This window comes from Triticum dicoccoides, chromosome 4A (genome assembly GCF_002162155.2).
Source record: "Triticum dicoccoides isolate Atlit2015 ecotype Zavitan chromosome 4A, WEW_v2.0, whole genome shotgun sequence".
NCBI lineage: Eukaryota > Viridiplantae > Streptophyta > Magnoliopsida > Poales > Poaceae > Triticum > Triticum dicoccoides.
Genome location: NC_041386.1, coordinates 525301143 through 525316575, shown reverse-complemented (window position 1 = coordinate 525316575; position 15433 = coordinate 525301143). Strand labels below are relative to the sequence as shown.

Here is a 15433-nt window from a genome sequence, read left to right as displayed (position 1 = left end):
AACAATAGTTTGTCAAGTTGGTATTGTTTTAACCTTCGCAAGGACCGGGCGTAGCCACATTCGGTTCAACTAAAGTTGGAGAAACTGACACCCGCCAGCCACCTGTGTGCAAAGCACGTCAGTAGAACCAGTCTCGCGTAAGCGTACGCGTAATGTCGGTCTGGGCCGCTTCATCCAACAATACCGCCGAACCAAAGTATGGCATGCTGGTAAGCAGTATGACTTATATCGCCCACAACTCACTTGTGTTCTACTCGTGCACATAATATCAACGCATAAAACCAGGCTCGGATGCCACTGTTGGGGAACGTAGTAATTTCAAAAAAATTCCTACGCACACGCAAGATCATGGTGATGCATAGCAACGAGAGGGGAGAGTGTTGTCCACGTACCCTCGTATACCGAAAGCGGAAGCGTTAGCACAATGCGGTTGATGTAGTCGTACGTCTTCACGATCCGACCGATCAAGTACCGAACGCACGGCACCTCCGAGTTCTGCACACGTATAACTCGATGACGTCCCTCGAACTCCGATCCAGCCGAGTGTTGAGGGAGAGTTTCGTCAGCATGACGGCGTGGTGACTATGATGATGTTCTACCGACGCAGGGCTTCGCCTAAGCACTGCTACGATCGAGGTGGATTATGGTGGAGGGGGCACTGCACACGACTAAGAGATCAAGAGATCAATTGTTGTGTCTACGGGGTGCCCCCTGGCCACGTATATAAAGGAGTGGAGGAGGGGAGGGGCCGGCCCTCTCTATGGCGCGCCCTGGGGAGTCCTACTCCCACCGGGAGTAGGATTCCCCCTTTTCCTAGAAGAACAAGGAGCCCTTCCAAGTAGTAGGAGTAGGAGGGAAGGAAAGGGAAGGGGAAAAGAGAAGGAAGGAAGGGGGCGCCCCTCTAGTCCAATTCGGATCAGTCCATGGGGAGGGGTGCGGCCACCCTTTGAGGCCTTTCTCTCCTTTCCCGTATGGCCCATTAAGGCCCAATACGAATTCCCGTAACTCTCCGGTACCCCGGAAAATATCCGAATCACTCGGAACCTTTCCGATGTCCGAATATAGTCGTCCAATATATCGATCTTTACGTCTCGACCATTTTGAGACTCCTCATCATGTCGCCGATCTCATCCGGGACTCCGAACTCCTTTGGTACATCAAAACACATAAACTCATAATATAACCGTCATCGAACTTTAAGCGTGCGGACCCTGCGGGTTTGAGAACTATGTAGACATGACCGAGACACGTCTCCGGTCAATAACCAATAGCGGAACCTGGATGCTCATATTGGCTCCTACATATTCTACTAAGATCTTTATCGGTCAAACCGCATAATAACATACGTTGTTCCCTTTGTCATCTGTATGTTACTTGCCCGAGATTCGATCGTCGGTATCTCAATACCTAGTTCAATCTCGTTACCGGAAAGTCTCTTTACTCGTTCCGTAATGCATCATCCCACAACTAACTCATTAGTTGCAATGCTTGCAAGGCTTAAGGGATGTGCATTACCGAGAGGGCCCAGAGATACCTCTCCGACAATCGGAGTGACGAATCCTAATCTCGAAATACGCCAACCCAACAAGTACCTTTGGAGGCACCTGTAGAGCACCTTTATAATCACCCAATTACGTTGTAACGTTTGGTAGCACACAAAGTGTTCCTCCGGTAAACGGGAGTTGCATAATCTCATAGTCATAGGAACATGTATAAGTCATGAAGAAAGCAATAGCAACAAACTAAACGAACAAGTGCTAAGCTAACGGAATGGGTCAAGTCAATCACATCATTCTCCTAATGATGTGATCCCGTTAATCAAATGACAACTCATGTCTATGGTTAGGAAACATAACCATCTTTGATCAACGAGCTAGTCAAGTAGAGGCATACTAGTGACACTCTGTTTGTCTATGTATTCACACATGTATTATGTTTCTGGTTAATACAATTCAAGCATGAATAATAAACATTTATCATGATATAAGGAAATAAACAATAACTCTATTATTGCCTCTAGGGCATATTTCCTTCACCTACTACTACGTGCAGGCCGCTGACGACGACCAGGAGTAGTTTAGGAGGATCCCAGGCAGGAGGCATGCGCCTCTTTCGATATGTATCCCAGTTTGTGCTAGCCTTCTTAAGGCAATCTTGTTTAACTTATGTCTGTACTCATATATCATTGCTTCCGCTGACTTTTGTATATTTGAGCTTATGTATTCGAGCCCTCGAGGCCGTTGGCTTGTAATATAAAGCTTGTATTATTTTAATTTGTGCCTAGAGTTGTGTTGTGATATCTTCCCGTGAGTCCCTGATCTTGGTCGTACACATTTGCGTGCATGATTAGTGTACGGTCAAATCGGGGGCGTCACACAGATTGTCCTAGAGAAGACACATCCAACTAGGAGAAGGTGGATGTCTTCGGGGTCCTGGTCACAAAGGAAGCAACACGGTGGGTGGGCCAACCCTCTCTTCGCGAGTCTTTCGTCTGTCCAACATCTTCTTGCTTTGCAAGCCAAAGGAAGATTTTGATGTTCAAGGGTGCCCACCCCTTCCACGTAAGCCGCCAATCGGAGTCGGGGATGGATCCATGGAACAACGTACGGTAGCATGAGGTGGTAGAGTATGCTACGTTGTCCGTCCAACGCTAACGGATGCTGTCTGGGGCGGAGGAGAGGGTGACCAGACGAAGGCGTCTCCAAAGGTCGATGTATTCAATCGTGGCGAAGACACCAAGAGCTCCTCGGATGTCACGGACCCAATCCTGGTTGAGGATGCTGTCATGAACCAGGCGCCAGTTCCGAATGCATCAGGGGGCGAGCTTGTAGAGGGTGGGGGCAATCTCGTCGATCGAATTGCCATGTAGCCAATGAACTGACCAGAAGTGGCATGTCTTCCCATTGTCCAACGACCAAGTGGTGGAAGCACGAAAGATGTCCCGAGTAGCAACGTCGTCCGGCAAAAAGCAGATGGTGCCATGGCCGGGAAGGATCGGTATCCCGAAGCCATAGCCAGCGAACCCTGAGAGATATGCTAGTGGGGTGGATGTCGCGGATGTCGAGCCCTCCAAGATCAAGTGGGCGACAAACCTTGGGCCAATTGACCGGATAGTTACCTAAACGCGCCTCCTTACGATCATGCTAGACGAAGTCCCGAATTAAGCGGGTGACAAGCTTTAGGATAGTATGTGCAATCGCCATGGCCAGGAGCAAGTGGACCAGTATGGCAGATAAAACGTGTCGCACAAGGGCAAGACGCATGCCACGAGTGAGAAGGGATGCTTGCCAGGTGCCCAACCACTTGGCAATCTTGTCGACCAGGGGCATGAGCGCCGAGGAGGGGACTTCACACACCGATAGTGGAAGCCCAAGATAGGTTATGGGAAAGGCAGCAACAGGGCAGGTTAGGGACTCGCCAACATGCTGGGAGCCTGGGACACATCCGAAGGGCAACAAATGAGGGTAACCAGGCACTTGGCGAAATTGGTGTTGAGGCCAGATGCCTTGCCAAACAGGTGAAGAATGACGCGCACTGCTTGAAAATCGCGATCATCGGGATGACAGAATATGACGACATTATCCGCAAAGAGGGAGATGGTACACGCCGTGTGCCTGGTGGTGAGGTGCTGCAAGACCCCGTGCAGAACGGCCTGCTGCACCATGGTGTTGAGGGGCGTGGCTATTCCGCGCGCGCGTCGGAGCGGCCACTTTCGGACAGCACCAATATGGAAAGTGTGTAGCAACTACGTCGGAGGATTAGGAGGATTAATTAGCGTGCCCCCCTGAAAATCAGGGGGGGGGGGATTAGTGGTTGTTTTGGGTGGGCCCAATTTCCTTAACTAGCGTTTGCATGTATACGTGCGCTCAGAAGTCAGACGTGGTGGGCCTGCAGAATCCTGTCGGAGCGGCGATTTGGGAAAGTGACTAGCAACTCCGCGGTGGATTGATTCGCGCCTTGCAGCGGCCGCACGCGAAGGAGTTCTTTCGGGTGTTGAGTACGTCAATGACGGCGAACGATATGGGCAAGATGTGGTCGCCTTGTCGTGATTAATATATATGTTCAGTTTCAGTTCTTATATTATTAATCCGTAATTCATGTCTACTAAATCAAATTTGCAGGCAATTGCCGCAGCAAGTGGCGGTTGTCCTAGTTCGTATAGTTGCAATTGGATCCATAGTCCTTGCACCGAAAAGAGTTATTCAGAGGAGTGAACAAAGCAGAAGAAAAAGGTGAGTCATTTCCGTTCCCTTCCTCCTACCACCAGCTCCAGGTCTCTGTTTCTCCAGTCTCCCCACCGTCCTCCCTCATCCCAAATCGAACAGCCTCCCCGTCGCATCGATCCCAATCTGACCATCCCCAAAACCCTAACCCTCACTCGCCTCCTAGCACGGCGGCGAGTCACGGCGGCGGGGGCGTGAGATGGCTGCGCGGGCGTAAGCATTTCGGAGGCGATCGCGGAGGTGGGGGCTTCCTGTGACCCGCCAGCGGTCTCGCTGGTGCCGGCCCGTGGGTATGGCGACGTCGTCGTCGGCTGGCGGGGGCGGTGCAGCCGGGGGCGCGCCTGGACTCAAGACTTACTTCAAGACTCCCGAGGGCCGGCATAAGCTGCAGTACGAGAAGACCCACTCCCCCTCCGTGCTGCACTACAACCACAGCTCTGGTGGCAAGACTGTCTCCGAGGTATGAAGGGCCGCGACTCCGCGGTACCGGCGATCACGTCCCGGGGTTTGCGGTTAGCGCGCGGGTTGGGACGGGGATTGGGATCTCGATGGGTCGCTCGGATGGGATGGGGAATTGAGCTGTGGCGTTGGGTGTTGACCTGATCAGGTGCCGGATTCAGGCGTGTCTCTTTTCGCGTATCTGGTTGGGTTTTATTTGGTTTTAGTTAGGGTTTCGGGTAAGTTTTGGATCGTGGCATTTTTGGTCAGGTTACTGTGCTTCTGGTAAGACCGGCGTCCTCGGTTGCAAGTATTAACCGGTGACCATTTATGGAACCTCGCAGTGTGATGAATTTAGTGGGGTTTCTCGTTTGGGATTCTAACTGTATAAGCGATTGTTTTAGTTATTTGCTTGCTTCGTGATGATCGACTTCATTGCGATTTATATTCTTGTATATTATGAGAAGTTAAGTTTACATCAATATCTTTTGACGATGGCAGATGACAGTGGCATATTTGAAGGAGAAGCCCGTGGGGCAGGGCTCTACACCGTCAACACCAAGTTCCGGCAGTGGCATGCGATCTGCAGCTGCAAGACTGCTTGGTACCGGGAATGGGAGCCGGACACTTAGCTTTGCAGGCAGCAATGGTGTCAGCAGGGCTGTTTCAGGGAGCAGCCGTGTGGGTGGCGGCGTTGGTATGTCAACGGGCGTTGGTGGATCTCAAGCCGTGGCGAATTACGATGGCAAGGGAACATACATCATCTTCAATACCGCAGATACACTGTTCATTAGTGATCTCAACTCACATGACAAAGTATTAGTTCCCTTGTCCAATGCATGCCAAAGTTTTACTTACAAATATGCAGCCTTGCGTTTCTCTGATCAAGTTGTTAATTGCACCAGGATCCAGTAAAGTCCATCCACTTCAGCAACTCAAACCCAGTTTGTCATGCATTTGACTCGGAGGCCAAAGATGGGCATGATGTGATTGTTGGATTATGGTCGGGAGATGGTGAGTGCTTTCTTTTTGGAATGCTTTGTTCTTAGAATTGAACTCTGTTCTGAGACCGAGACGAGTTATATTTATATGTGTCCATTGTGCAGTCTATTCAATGTCATTGAGGCAACAGTTGCAAGATCCTGGAAAGAAGCCTGTTATGTCTCAGCATTTTATCAATAAAGACAAAGATGGAACTGCCAACAGGCATGTTTGCTTCCTTTAAAATAATAATGGAAGTGATAAATTTGTATGAGAATTACCTTACAAGTAACAAACTTTTTCTTCATATTTTTGTTTTATGCCACATCCTGAACACACTGTTGTTTTAGGATAACTATGAAAGATGGTCTGACTCAGAGTTTCCTTTTGTGCATTATTAGAAGTTGTAACTTATAGGAAACTGTTGCTATTATTAATGGATAAGGACTAGGGCCGAAAACTTCATTTGAGCTCCTCATTTTGATGGTGCTCAGTCGATAGTAGCAAACATTTGTTTTGCTTTATGCCTGGCAACATGCTTTGTATTGCATGTCTTTTCATGCTGCCTGATTCAAATTGGCATGTGAGAGATGTCGACATTCCCCTGTTCTGAATATCCCTTAATGCCACCCTACCATGGTGGGTCCGATAGTTGTCCTGTTCCTCTCTTCTTTATGGAGTGTGCGAGGAGTGTTTAGTGTAAGCATCTTGTGTGTGTGTGGCGGGGGTGGGGGACTGGTATGAATAGCTGAGGTGATATACATCCCTTGGCTAGTCAGCATCTAAAGCGAATATTTACACATAGGTTGTGGGACTATCTATATACATGTAAATGCTGGTTGAAAAAACTTGAATATTTGCAACTAGTTCAAGTTTGACTTTACTAGATGCCGTTATTGCAGCCGCTGTACTTGTGTTGCATGGGTTCCAGAGCGTGAAGGCATTTTTGTTGTCAGCAATGCTGATGGGAATCTGTATGTGTATGACAAAGTGAGTGCCTACTGTCATCGAATTTTGTTACAAAGTAATCATACTCCATTATGCCAAATCTAAACCAATTATTTTCTATGTCCAGTCCAAGGATGGAAGTGCTGACTGGGCATTTCCAACTGTAAGGGATCAAAATCAGCTGATGATTTCACATGCAAAGTCCAATAAGGTATCTTAGGGCACTTGATTTCTGTTTAAATAGTTATGGCATTTGATTTTTTTCTTCACTTGAAAATGTGTACAGGCATGGTCATTTATGCTGTCATGTTTAAACATTTGGTAATAGAGAGGTACTTGTTCTGGAAACTTTTTGAAGGAAATAATTACCACCTGTGCATCTGTGAAAACCGATGCCTAACATGCAGTAGCTGGACTACTAACACAATAATTTGTTGGGTTCGATATCCATGATGTATATGCTTGTAATATCAGTTTTATAATCATTTTTTAGTTCACTATTGGATTTTATGATCTCTAGTTGTTTATCACTTTGTAACATCCCTTAAAAGGTAGAATGATCCATCAGTCATTTTAAATGTATTGTAGCATTTTTAAAAACTAATGGTAGCATTTTCAGCATCAGATGTTGTAAGTCTGTGTCAGGGATGCTGAACACAAATAGAGTGTGCATAGGCCCTTGCAAATATTTGTCAAATCTTGTTTTATTGCACATGGAAGCATTTTGTGGAATATCGTATCCAACATCTCTAAAACTCACATAATTTGAACATTCCAACGTCTTTTGATGCTTTATTGAAACACTCCAAAATAACATGTATGCAAAAACCTTAAGTCAGCTGTCGCGGCATTTGAGATAACATTTACAACAACACAAACTAAATATTGAAATAGCCTTTGCGTGCAAAAATAGACTTAATTGCTACATTATCTTGTGTAACATCTGCAACAATGTAAACTAGATATTATAACATGCCGGAAAAGAATGTCTGCAACAAAGTATGGGAGTCATGAGGCTTGCCCCACCCATGCGACACAATAACCCTCAAATTACTCTGGTTTAATTCATCTGGGTGAAGTGTATGACAATTTAACTTGTATTGGGAACAAGGATGGTACCGTTTTCCCTTTTTACATGAGTTCTTCGATGACAAGAACAGTTCTTCTAGGGAAGAGGAATACCACATTTACTTTCGTATAATTAGAGAAGTTCCTCTAGGGAAGAGAACACCACATTTACTTTCTTATAATTAGAGAAGTTCCTCTAGGGAAGTGGAACACCACATTTACTTTCCTACAATTAAGTTGATCGCATGTTTATTTTCTTTGCTATCTCATGGTTGAAATTATGTGTCACGAACTTGGTAGATATGTGAGACCATACATAGTGCAGTAGTCTCCATTTCTATGTAAATTGTGAAGATAGACCAGTATCCTGGGATTACGGATCATATATGCCCCAGTTGTTGAAGATGGCAGAAAATTAATTTTCCACAAGCTCATTCTCGTGTTCTCACTTAGTAGTTGACGCGTTCAACACAAGCTTCATGTGGTCGAACTGTCCTCACACTTGCTAGTTGACATAGAGCAGACTGTTTATGCTGGGTCAACCTTGCATTGGATTTAGTGCAGTGGTGTTTACCTGTCACTTGGTTTTTATTTCAATCATATTAGGAAATGCCAAGTTCTCAAGTAGCATCACTTTACCAGCAGACCATACTGGAACCAGTACTAAGAACCTGGAAGTTACTATTTTTTGCTATGTTCTTTTAATGCTGCAAAACATTAATTCAAGGAAACTCAAGAAATTCCTGAACATGATGAATTTAAATTTGTAGCTGCTATCATTGATTATGGGATGTAAATAATGCTGCAGAGCAATCCTACTGCAAGATGGCACATCTGTCAAGGTGCAATCAATGCCATTTCATTTTCGCCGGATGGAGCTTACATGGCAACTGTTGGGCGAGATGGTAATTTTGTCTAGCCAAGAACGAGAATCGACATGTGATAAAGTTTTCCTATTGGTGACACATTGTACCTAAGTTGTTCGATTATATGCAGGTTATTTAAGAGTATTTGACTTCGCGAAAGAACAACTAATATTTGGTGGGAAAAGTTACTATGGTGCTCTTTTGTGTTGCTCATGGAGGTAAACTGCCAATTGCATTTACTGTTACTCTGGTATTTGGTGCCAATTTTGTCGCATGCCTGCACCTACCTTTTACTAACTAGTAGTTCAGATATGATGTTCACAAAAACAGAAACTCATATTTCCCTATCTTTTTGCGCAGTTGCATCAGTTCTGCTATTGACTGATTATTCTAGGATTGTATATGAGCTTACCTCTTGTAATCTTGTTTCATCTGTGAATCACATAACACCATTTGTAAATTAACTTTTTAGATCTTCATAAGAAGTGGCCAATTTTACATATGAAACGGTGCAAGAGCAGTAGCTAAGAGCATCTCCAGCCGTTCGCCCCCCCAGGGGGCTTGAAATATCGCTGCCTCGGGGTGAACTGGCGCTAAAATCGGCTTGGGGGCGATTGAGTTCCCAGCCGCCGCCCCCAGGCGCCGATATTGGCCCAATTTTGGCGCAAAGTTGCCCACTTTCGGCGCAAAATTGGCCTGCTATCGGCACAAATCGGCCCATATTCGCCGTGCTTCGGCGCAAATTCAACAGAAGCTATTTTTTATCACATAGTTCATCACAGAAAATTAATAGAAATCAAATAGTTCAACAAATAGTTCAATACAAATTATATAGTTCAACAAATAAAAACTCATATTTCATCACACGTCGAGCTAGGCGTTGCCCTTGAGCCTCCATAGGTGCTCCACCAGATCCTGCTGCAGTTGTTGATGCACCAGTGGGTCTTGGATCTCCTGACGCATATTGAGGAAGGCTGTCCAGGTTGCCAGTAGGTGGTGATCAACTTGGGCAAGAGGACCCTGCATGTAATATGGTTCAGTGTTAAACACTGGCTCTCTCAATGATCATGTTGTGCAAGATGACAGAGCAAGTCATGATCTCCCACATTTGATCTTTCGACCAGGTTTGAGTGGGGTACCGGACAACAGCAAATCGAGATTGGAGCACACCAAATGCCTGCTCGACATCCTTCCTGCAAGCCTCCTGAACCTTCGCAAAGTGGGAGTACTTGCCTCTTGCCACAAGGTTTGAGATAGTCTTCACAAATGTGGACCATCTCGGATAGATGCCATCTACTAGGTAGTATCCCTTGTTGTACTGTCGCCCATTGACCTCGAAGTTCACCGGAGGAGAATGACCTTCAATAAGCTTGGCAAAGACAGGGGAGTACTGCAGTACGTTGATGTCATTGTGAGTTCCTGGCATACCAAAGGAGTGCCAAATCCAGAGGTCGTGTGTGGCCACTGCCTCAAGTACCACACTGCGACCGCCTTTGGCGCCTCTGTACATTCCCTGCCAAGCAAATGGACAGTTTTTCCATTTCCAATGCATGCAGTCGATGCTTCCAAGCATCCCAGGAAATCCTCTTGCTGCATTCTGTGCTAGGATCCGAGCAGTGTCTTCAGCATTGGGTGATCGCAAGTGTTGCGGTCCAAACACTGCCACCACTGCCCTGGAGAACTTGTAGAAACACTCAATGGTCGTGGACTCGGCCATGCGTCCATAGTCTTCGAATGAATCACCGGGAGCTCCGTATGCAAGCATCCTCGTAGCTGTCGTGCACTTCTGGAGTGAGGTGAATCCAAGTGTGCCGGTGCAATCCTTCTTGCACTTGAAGTAGTTGTCGAACTCTTCGGTGGAATTCACAATCTTGAGGAAGAGCTTTTGGCTCATCCGATAACGGCGCCGAAATACTTTGTCGCCGTGCAATGGAGCGTCGGCGAAGTAGTCGGAGTAGAGCAAGCAATAGCCTTCTAGTCGATGCCTCTGCTTCGCCTTCATTCGGCCCGGCGCCGAGCCACCTCGCCGCGGCTTTGCATTGCTCGCGAGCAGGCTGGCTAGGGCGGCGACGACCATGAGATGCTCTTCGTCCTAGGCGTCGGCATCGGCTTCCTCCTCCAGCAGCGCCGCGAGTGCGTCCGAGTCCATGGCCGAGCAGACAAATCGCCGAACACCTGGCGGGTGTGGTAGGCGCGCAGCCGCCCGTATCCTGCCCTGCGCGGCCGGAAAACTCGCCCAAGAACGGGGTGAGGATGCCGCGACGGAACCCTCTCTCTTTTTCGGCGGGGGGAATGGTCTATCTAGCGGTGGTGGGGGGTGGTTGGCGCCGGGATCGGCAAGGCGGCGGGAGGGGGGGGGATCTGGACGTGCAAAGGTGTGTTTTCGCCTGACAGTGGTGGCCCAGACGCTCTTTTCCCTTCCGCCGGAGCCCCCAAGTGCTCCCCAGTGCGCTGGGTTCGGCCTGGGATCGCCGGCCCCAAAAACGGGCCGAGCCGGCGGATTTAGCAGAAACATAGTCGGTGACTTGGTGCAGCATGCTTGTCATTTTCTTGATTATATCTTAAACTTCAATCATTCATCATATAGAACGCAATGTGTCTGCATCTAGAGATGATGTTTGTTAGTTGCTCGATAAGAACTCGCAATTGCAGGCTACCAAGTAAGGTTTTTAATTAACTATAAGAAGCTGAAGGGACATGGATTGATAATGGCACATTTTGTTCAATTAGCCATGATTTCTGCTAGCGATAAATTGGGGCACGGCAAGTTCTTGGAAACACAGCACATGGTTGAAGGTTGAAAGATCTTATACTGAAAGTTTGCCTGATTTGGTTGCTAGCAAATTGCTGTCATTATTGATGGTATATACTGTATAAAATAGAAGTTCGTTATTGTCCACCTGCTTATTGAAAGTTGTGTTGACTTGGCACTTCTGCTTATGCTTTTGTACATGAATTGACTACCTTGTTATGGCAAGCGTCTGGAATCCCAGCTTTTGAGATGTCATGGAATTAAACTTTAAAGCTATCATCGTCTGATACAACATTGTATCAAAATTTCATATTTGTACTTGAGGCTCTCTTGGCCTTATCTGTCCTGATGTTATTGGCTTATTTTCTTATTCGGTTTCACAGGAAGTTTGATGAATATCGTGTAACATTCTAAGTAGTGATGTATACTTGCATCCAACTTTGCATGTAGTCACAATATAGCTAGTCTTGCTTGTACAATTGTCCTGATGTAATTGGATTTATTTGTGCCATTTCACAACAGTTGTGATTTGTGAAGCTAGCGTTTTTACCACATAATTGTATAACAGCATGCCCTTGAAGATGTTAATAATTTGGCTTGTTTGTGCTCTCCTGTTACAGTGCGGATGGAAAATATATATTATCAGGCGGGGAAGATGATCTTGTGCAAGTATGGAGCATGGATGACAGAAAGATGGTTGCGTGGGGCGAGGGGCATACATCATGGGTGCTACTATCATTACAGTTGTCTTTGTGCAGCATATTGATGCTTTTATCGGAACTTCCAATTTTCATGCAGATCTCCTTTTCTGTTGCAGGTTAGCTCAGTTGCCTTTGATTCGTATTGGTCCCCTCCAAGTTCTGATGATGCAGGAGAAAATGTCATGTATCGCTTTGGTTCTGTTGGCCAGGTACCAGTAAATTTATATGAATGAATGAATTTGTTAATCTGGGCCTAATTTGTAACTTTTATGGTTTTTATTCTAACGGAAATCATAATGATACATCATAGAATAATCTGTTTGTTTCCTTGTATACTTGTTATAGCGACAAGGATTTAAATGCTAGTGATATCTGAATTTTGTATTGGTTACTTGTTGGGTTGCTTAGGTGACTTGCAGTTGTGAAAAATGAGCATGCTTGCTTCTTGTTCATTAGTATTCTTACCGAGTTGATGAATCATGATTCATGTGTCTCACTAGCTTTTTTTTGCTTAAAAAGTTGTGCTACACTCTGTGCCACTTACCACTTGTTCATGAGGGACTGGGTATCACAAATAAGTTCCATTGTATTTCATGTATCTTGAATTCGAAATAGGTTTCTATCTGTTTTGTGTATTTATTCTTAAGCTCTGGCATTGAATATATATACTCTTGACCAAGTATTACAACTTGAGGTTCCATGATTTTATCTTGGGCATAGGATGTGCTACTGTCATGTGGTCTATGCTTCAGCTACCATTTAGCATTGCTTTTCGTACTGGGTTAGTACTGGAAATAATGTATTTACCTTTGCATGCACTTAGGATACCCAACTTCTTCTCTGGGATTTGGCAATGGATGAGATTGCTGTGCCACTTCGACATCCTTCCAGCGGCTCCCCAACATTTAGCAGTGGAAGCCCTTCTGCACACTGGGACAGTGCATGTCCTCCTCCTACTGGTGTTCTTCAGCCGTCTCCACGGATGCGAGACGTACCAAAGCTCTCACCCCTCGTTGCACACAGAGTACATGCTGATCCCCTTTCTGGCCTAGAATTCACCAGTGAATCGATCGTCACCATATGCCGTGAGGGGCTAATCAAAATCTGGGCCAGGCCACAACACAGTGAAAACAGCCAGCGGCCAAATTCTTCTGAGCTGGCAGCTGGCAATGCCATCTCCAAGGATAAGATGATAACATCACCAAACAAAGCAGGCACTTCCAGCTCTAGCTTCAAGCAACCATCATCTGTTATTTTCTCATGACCAAAGGCTTCTGCTTGCATTTTTATCATGCTTGCTCAGCCATGGCTACTCATATCTTGTCACTAACGTGGCGATTAGTGACGCAGGGCTTCGCTGGGAAGTCTGCCAGCGACAGAGGCGTGCTTCATAGATGTCTATGTGACAAAAGAATAACGGAACTTGTTCCTGTACAGATACAGATATTGCCCCCAGATGAATAGTAAAAGTTTACTGGTTGTTGTTCCATATCATTTGTCTGGTCTTCCATAACATCTCAATAGATTAGAGTATGTACCCATTCTTTGCATATTAATGGTATCTTCACTTATTAGGCGCTCTGGAGGTTACAGATCAGATTCCATTTGCCCCCCATAACGTTGCTTTCCTGCTTGTGTTATCAATGGAACTGTAAATTACTGTTGTTGTTGTTGTTGTTTATACAATGTTTCTGAATCCCCTTGGGTATTGTATTCCATTTCTTCTTCTTTTGAGTGTTGATTTGTCACTTGAATGTAGTCTTATGAGAAACAAAATGCTTGAGTTGTCCCACACAAGTTTGAGGCAAGTTGATGTTAAGAACAGAAGGGAATGCATCTGAATTAAAATGATTATGTTCTGCTACCTATGTCTTATGCTTTCTACTATCTATTTGGACTAGTATTTCAACTGTGAAATGGGCTCTCCTCTCATCCACGAGAGATGAGTTTGAAGATTTTGGACCTATCACTGAAATTTGGTTGAGTTGTCGTTGTTGATTCTTTGTTTGGTCCAGGGTGATTTTGGCTGATGGGAACTGTTGGCATTTATAATGCAAAGCAGTGTAGTTTAGAGTAAGCTAAATACCCATTGTATACAGACTCCAAAAACTGTCTAGGTCTTAAAAATAAACATGCAAACACATGGACAAACTTTGGACACAATTATTAAGTTTCATCCTGTATATGTTGGCGCTATAGGGAAGGTCGTGGTTGCTTGATGATGTCTTTCTTTCAACTTATTTTATGGGGGCAGTTTTGTTAGGATGAGTTGCATATGCCGACAGGTTGTAGGGGTAGTGTGTTGGGGTCTTGTGTCATGATGTGGGGAGTAAATTGCACAAAACCACCACTTTGAAGGCTAGATTTGCGAAAAACACTACAATATTTTTTTTTTGCAAAAAACATTATGTCTACGGTAATCTTTTTGCAAAAAACATTGATCGACGGATCTTGCGCAGTTAAGTGAGTTTATGATAAATAGGGCCCGCCAGTCAGGCCGACGTGGCATAGCCTAAGTAACGGCGACATTGGCTAACGTTATCATCATGTGTGGCCCTGTGGGGTCCACTTGTCATTGAAACAAAAAAAAACTGATTCGTCAACCTCCCGTCGCGGCCGCTGCTCGCCGCCGCCGCGCCTCGCTTCTGCCGTGCCCGCTGCCCGCCGCCGCCGCCGCACCTGCTGCATGCTCGTTGTTCGCCGCACCCGCTGCCTGCTGCTCACTGCCGTGGCCATCACGCCCGCTGCCTGCTCGCCGTGCCGCTGCCTGCTTGTTGTTTGCCGCACCCGCCGTGCCCGCTGCGTGCTGCTCACTGCCGCGGCCCGTCCCAACCCCGACCGAGGTCACCCATCCTGCCCCTAGACGAGGCAGAGCCCGCCATAGTCGTTGCACGCAAATTGTTCGATGGAATGCCCATGAGAGGCTTGTTAGGCTGACAAGCAGGCCCCATGTCCAGCAAACGTTTTCATGTAACGGTGTGAGAAATTGGTGCCACGTCAACCTGACTGGCGGGCCCCATTTGTCATAAACTCACTTAACTGAGCAAGATCCGCCGATCAATGTTTTTTGCAAAAAGATTACCGTAGACATGGTGTTTTTTACAAAAAAAAATGTATTATAGTGTTTTTCGCAAATCTAGCCTTCAAAATGGTGGTTTTGTGCAATTTACTCTGATATGGAAGTAGTCCGCTTGCATCATGGAATTATGGCTTGGTTGTCTTTCATGACCAAGTTTGTAACGGTTTTAGCCTGGTTTTCTGTGAATTAATCAGACAACTTTCTTCTTCTTAATTAGTGGATGAGGCAAAACTTTTGCCTTCGTTTAAAAAAATGGTCAAGTGCATAACTGAATGTTCACTAAAGCATTGTCTTCATTTTTTTGTGGGTTTGACTCCACGCCATGGTTGATCATGTTCCAATACATGTCCCTCTTACTAGGTCCTCGTATTCATGAA

At 45.9% G+C, this 15433-nt stretch overlaps 1 protein-coding gene across 1 annotated transcript; it reads left to right on the top strand.

Moving 5' to 3' along the window:
• Positions 1-4218: 4218 nt before the first annotated feature.
• Positions 4219-13676, top strand: LOC119286529 (WD repeat-containing protein 20-like). The gene is made up of 11 exons (XM_037565910.1): positions 4219-4683; positions 5163-5477; positions 5567-5675; positions 5768-5867; positions 6545-6632; positions 6718-6801; positions 8467-8563; positions 8655-8742; positions 11897-12002; positions 12094-12186; positions 12801-13676. The coding sequence occupies exons 1-11, from the start codon at positions 4516-4518 to the stop codon at positions 13239-13241; spliced, it is 1689 nt and encodes a 562-aa protein (XP_037421807.1). The 5' UTR covers positions 4219-4515; the 3' UTR covers positions 13242-13676.
• The last annotated feature ends 1757 nt before the right edge of the window (positions 13677-15433 follow it).

What these genes read in the sequence shown, in the direction of transcription:
- LOC119286529 (XM_037565910.1), top strand. Translation starts at nt 4,516, where the DNA reads ATGGCGACGTCGTCGTCGGCTGGCGGGGGCGGTGCAGCCGGGGGCGCG. An exon ending in GTGGCAAGACTGTCTCCGAG is followed by an intron (nt 4,684 to 5,162) that starts GTATGAAGGGCC and finishes TGACGATGGCAG; the next exon opens with ATGACAGTGGCATATTTGAA. An exon ending in TGGATTATGGTCGGGAGATG is followed by an intron (nt 5,676 to 5,767) that starts GTGAGTGCTTTC and finishes TCCATTGTGCAG; the next exon opens with TCTATTCAATGTCATTGAGG.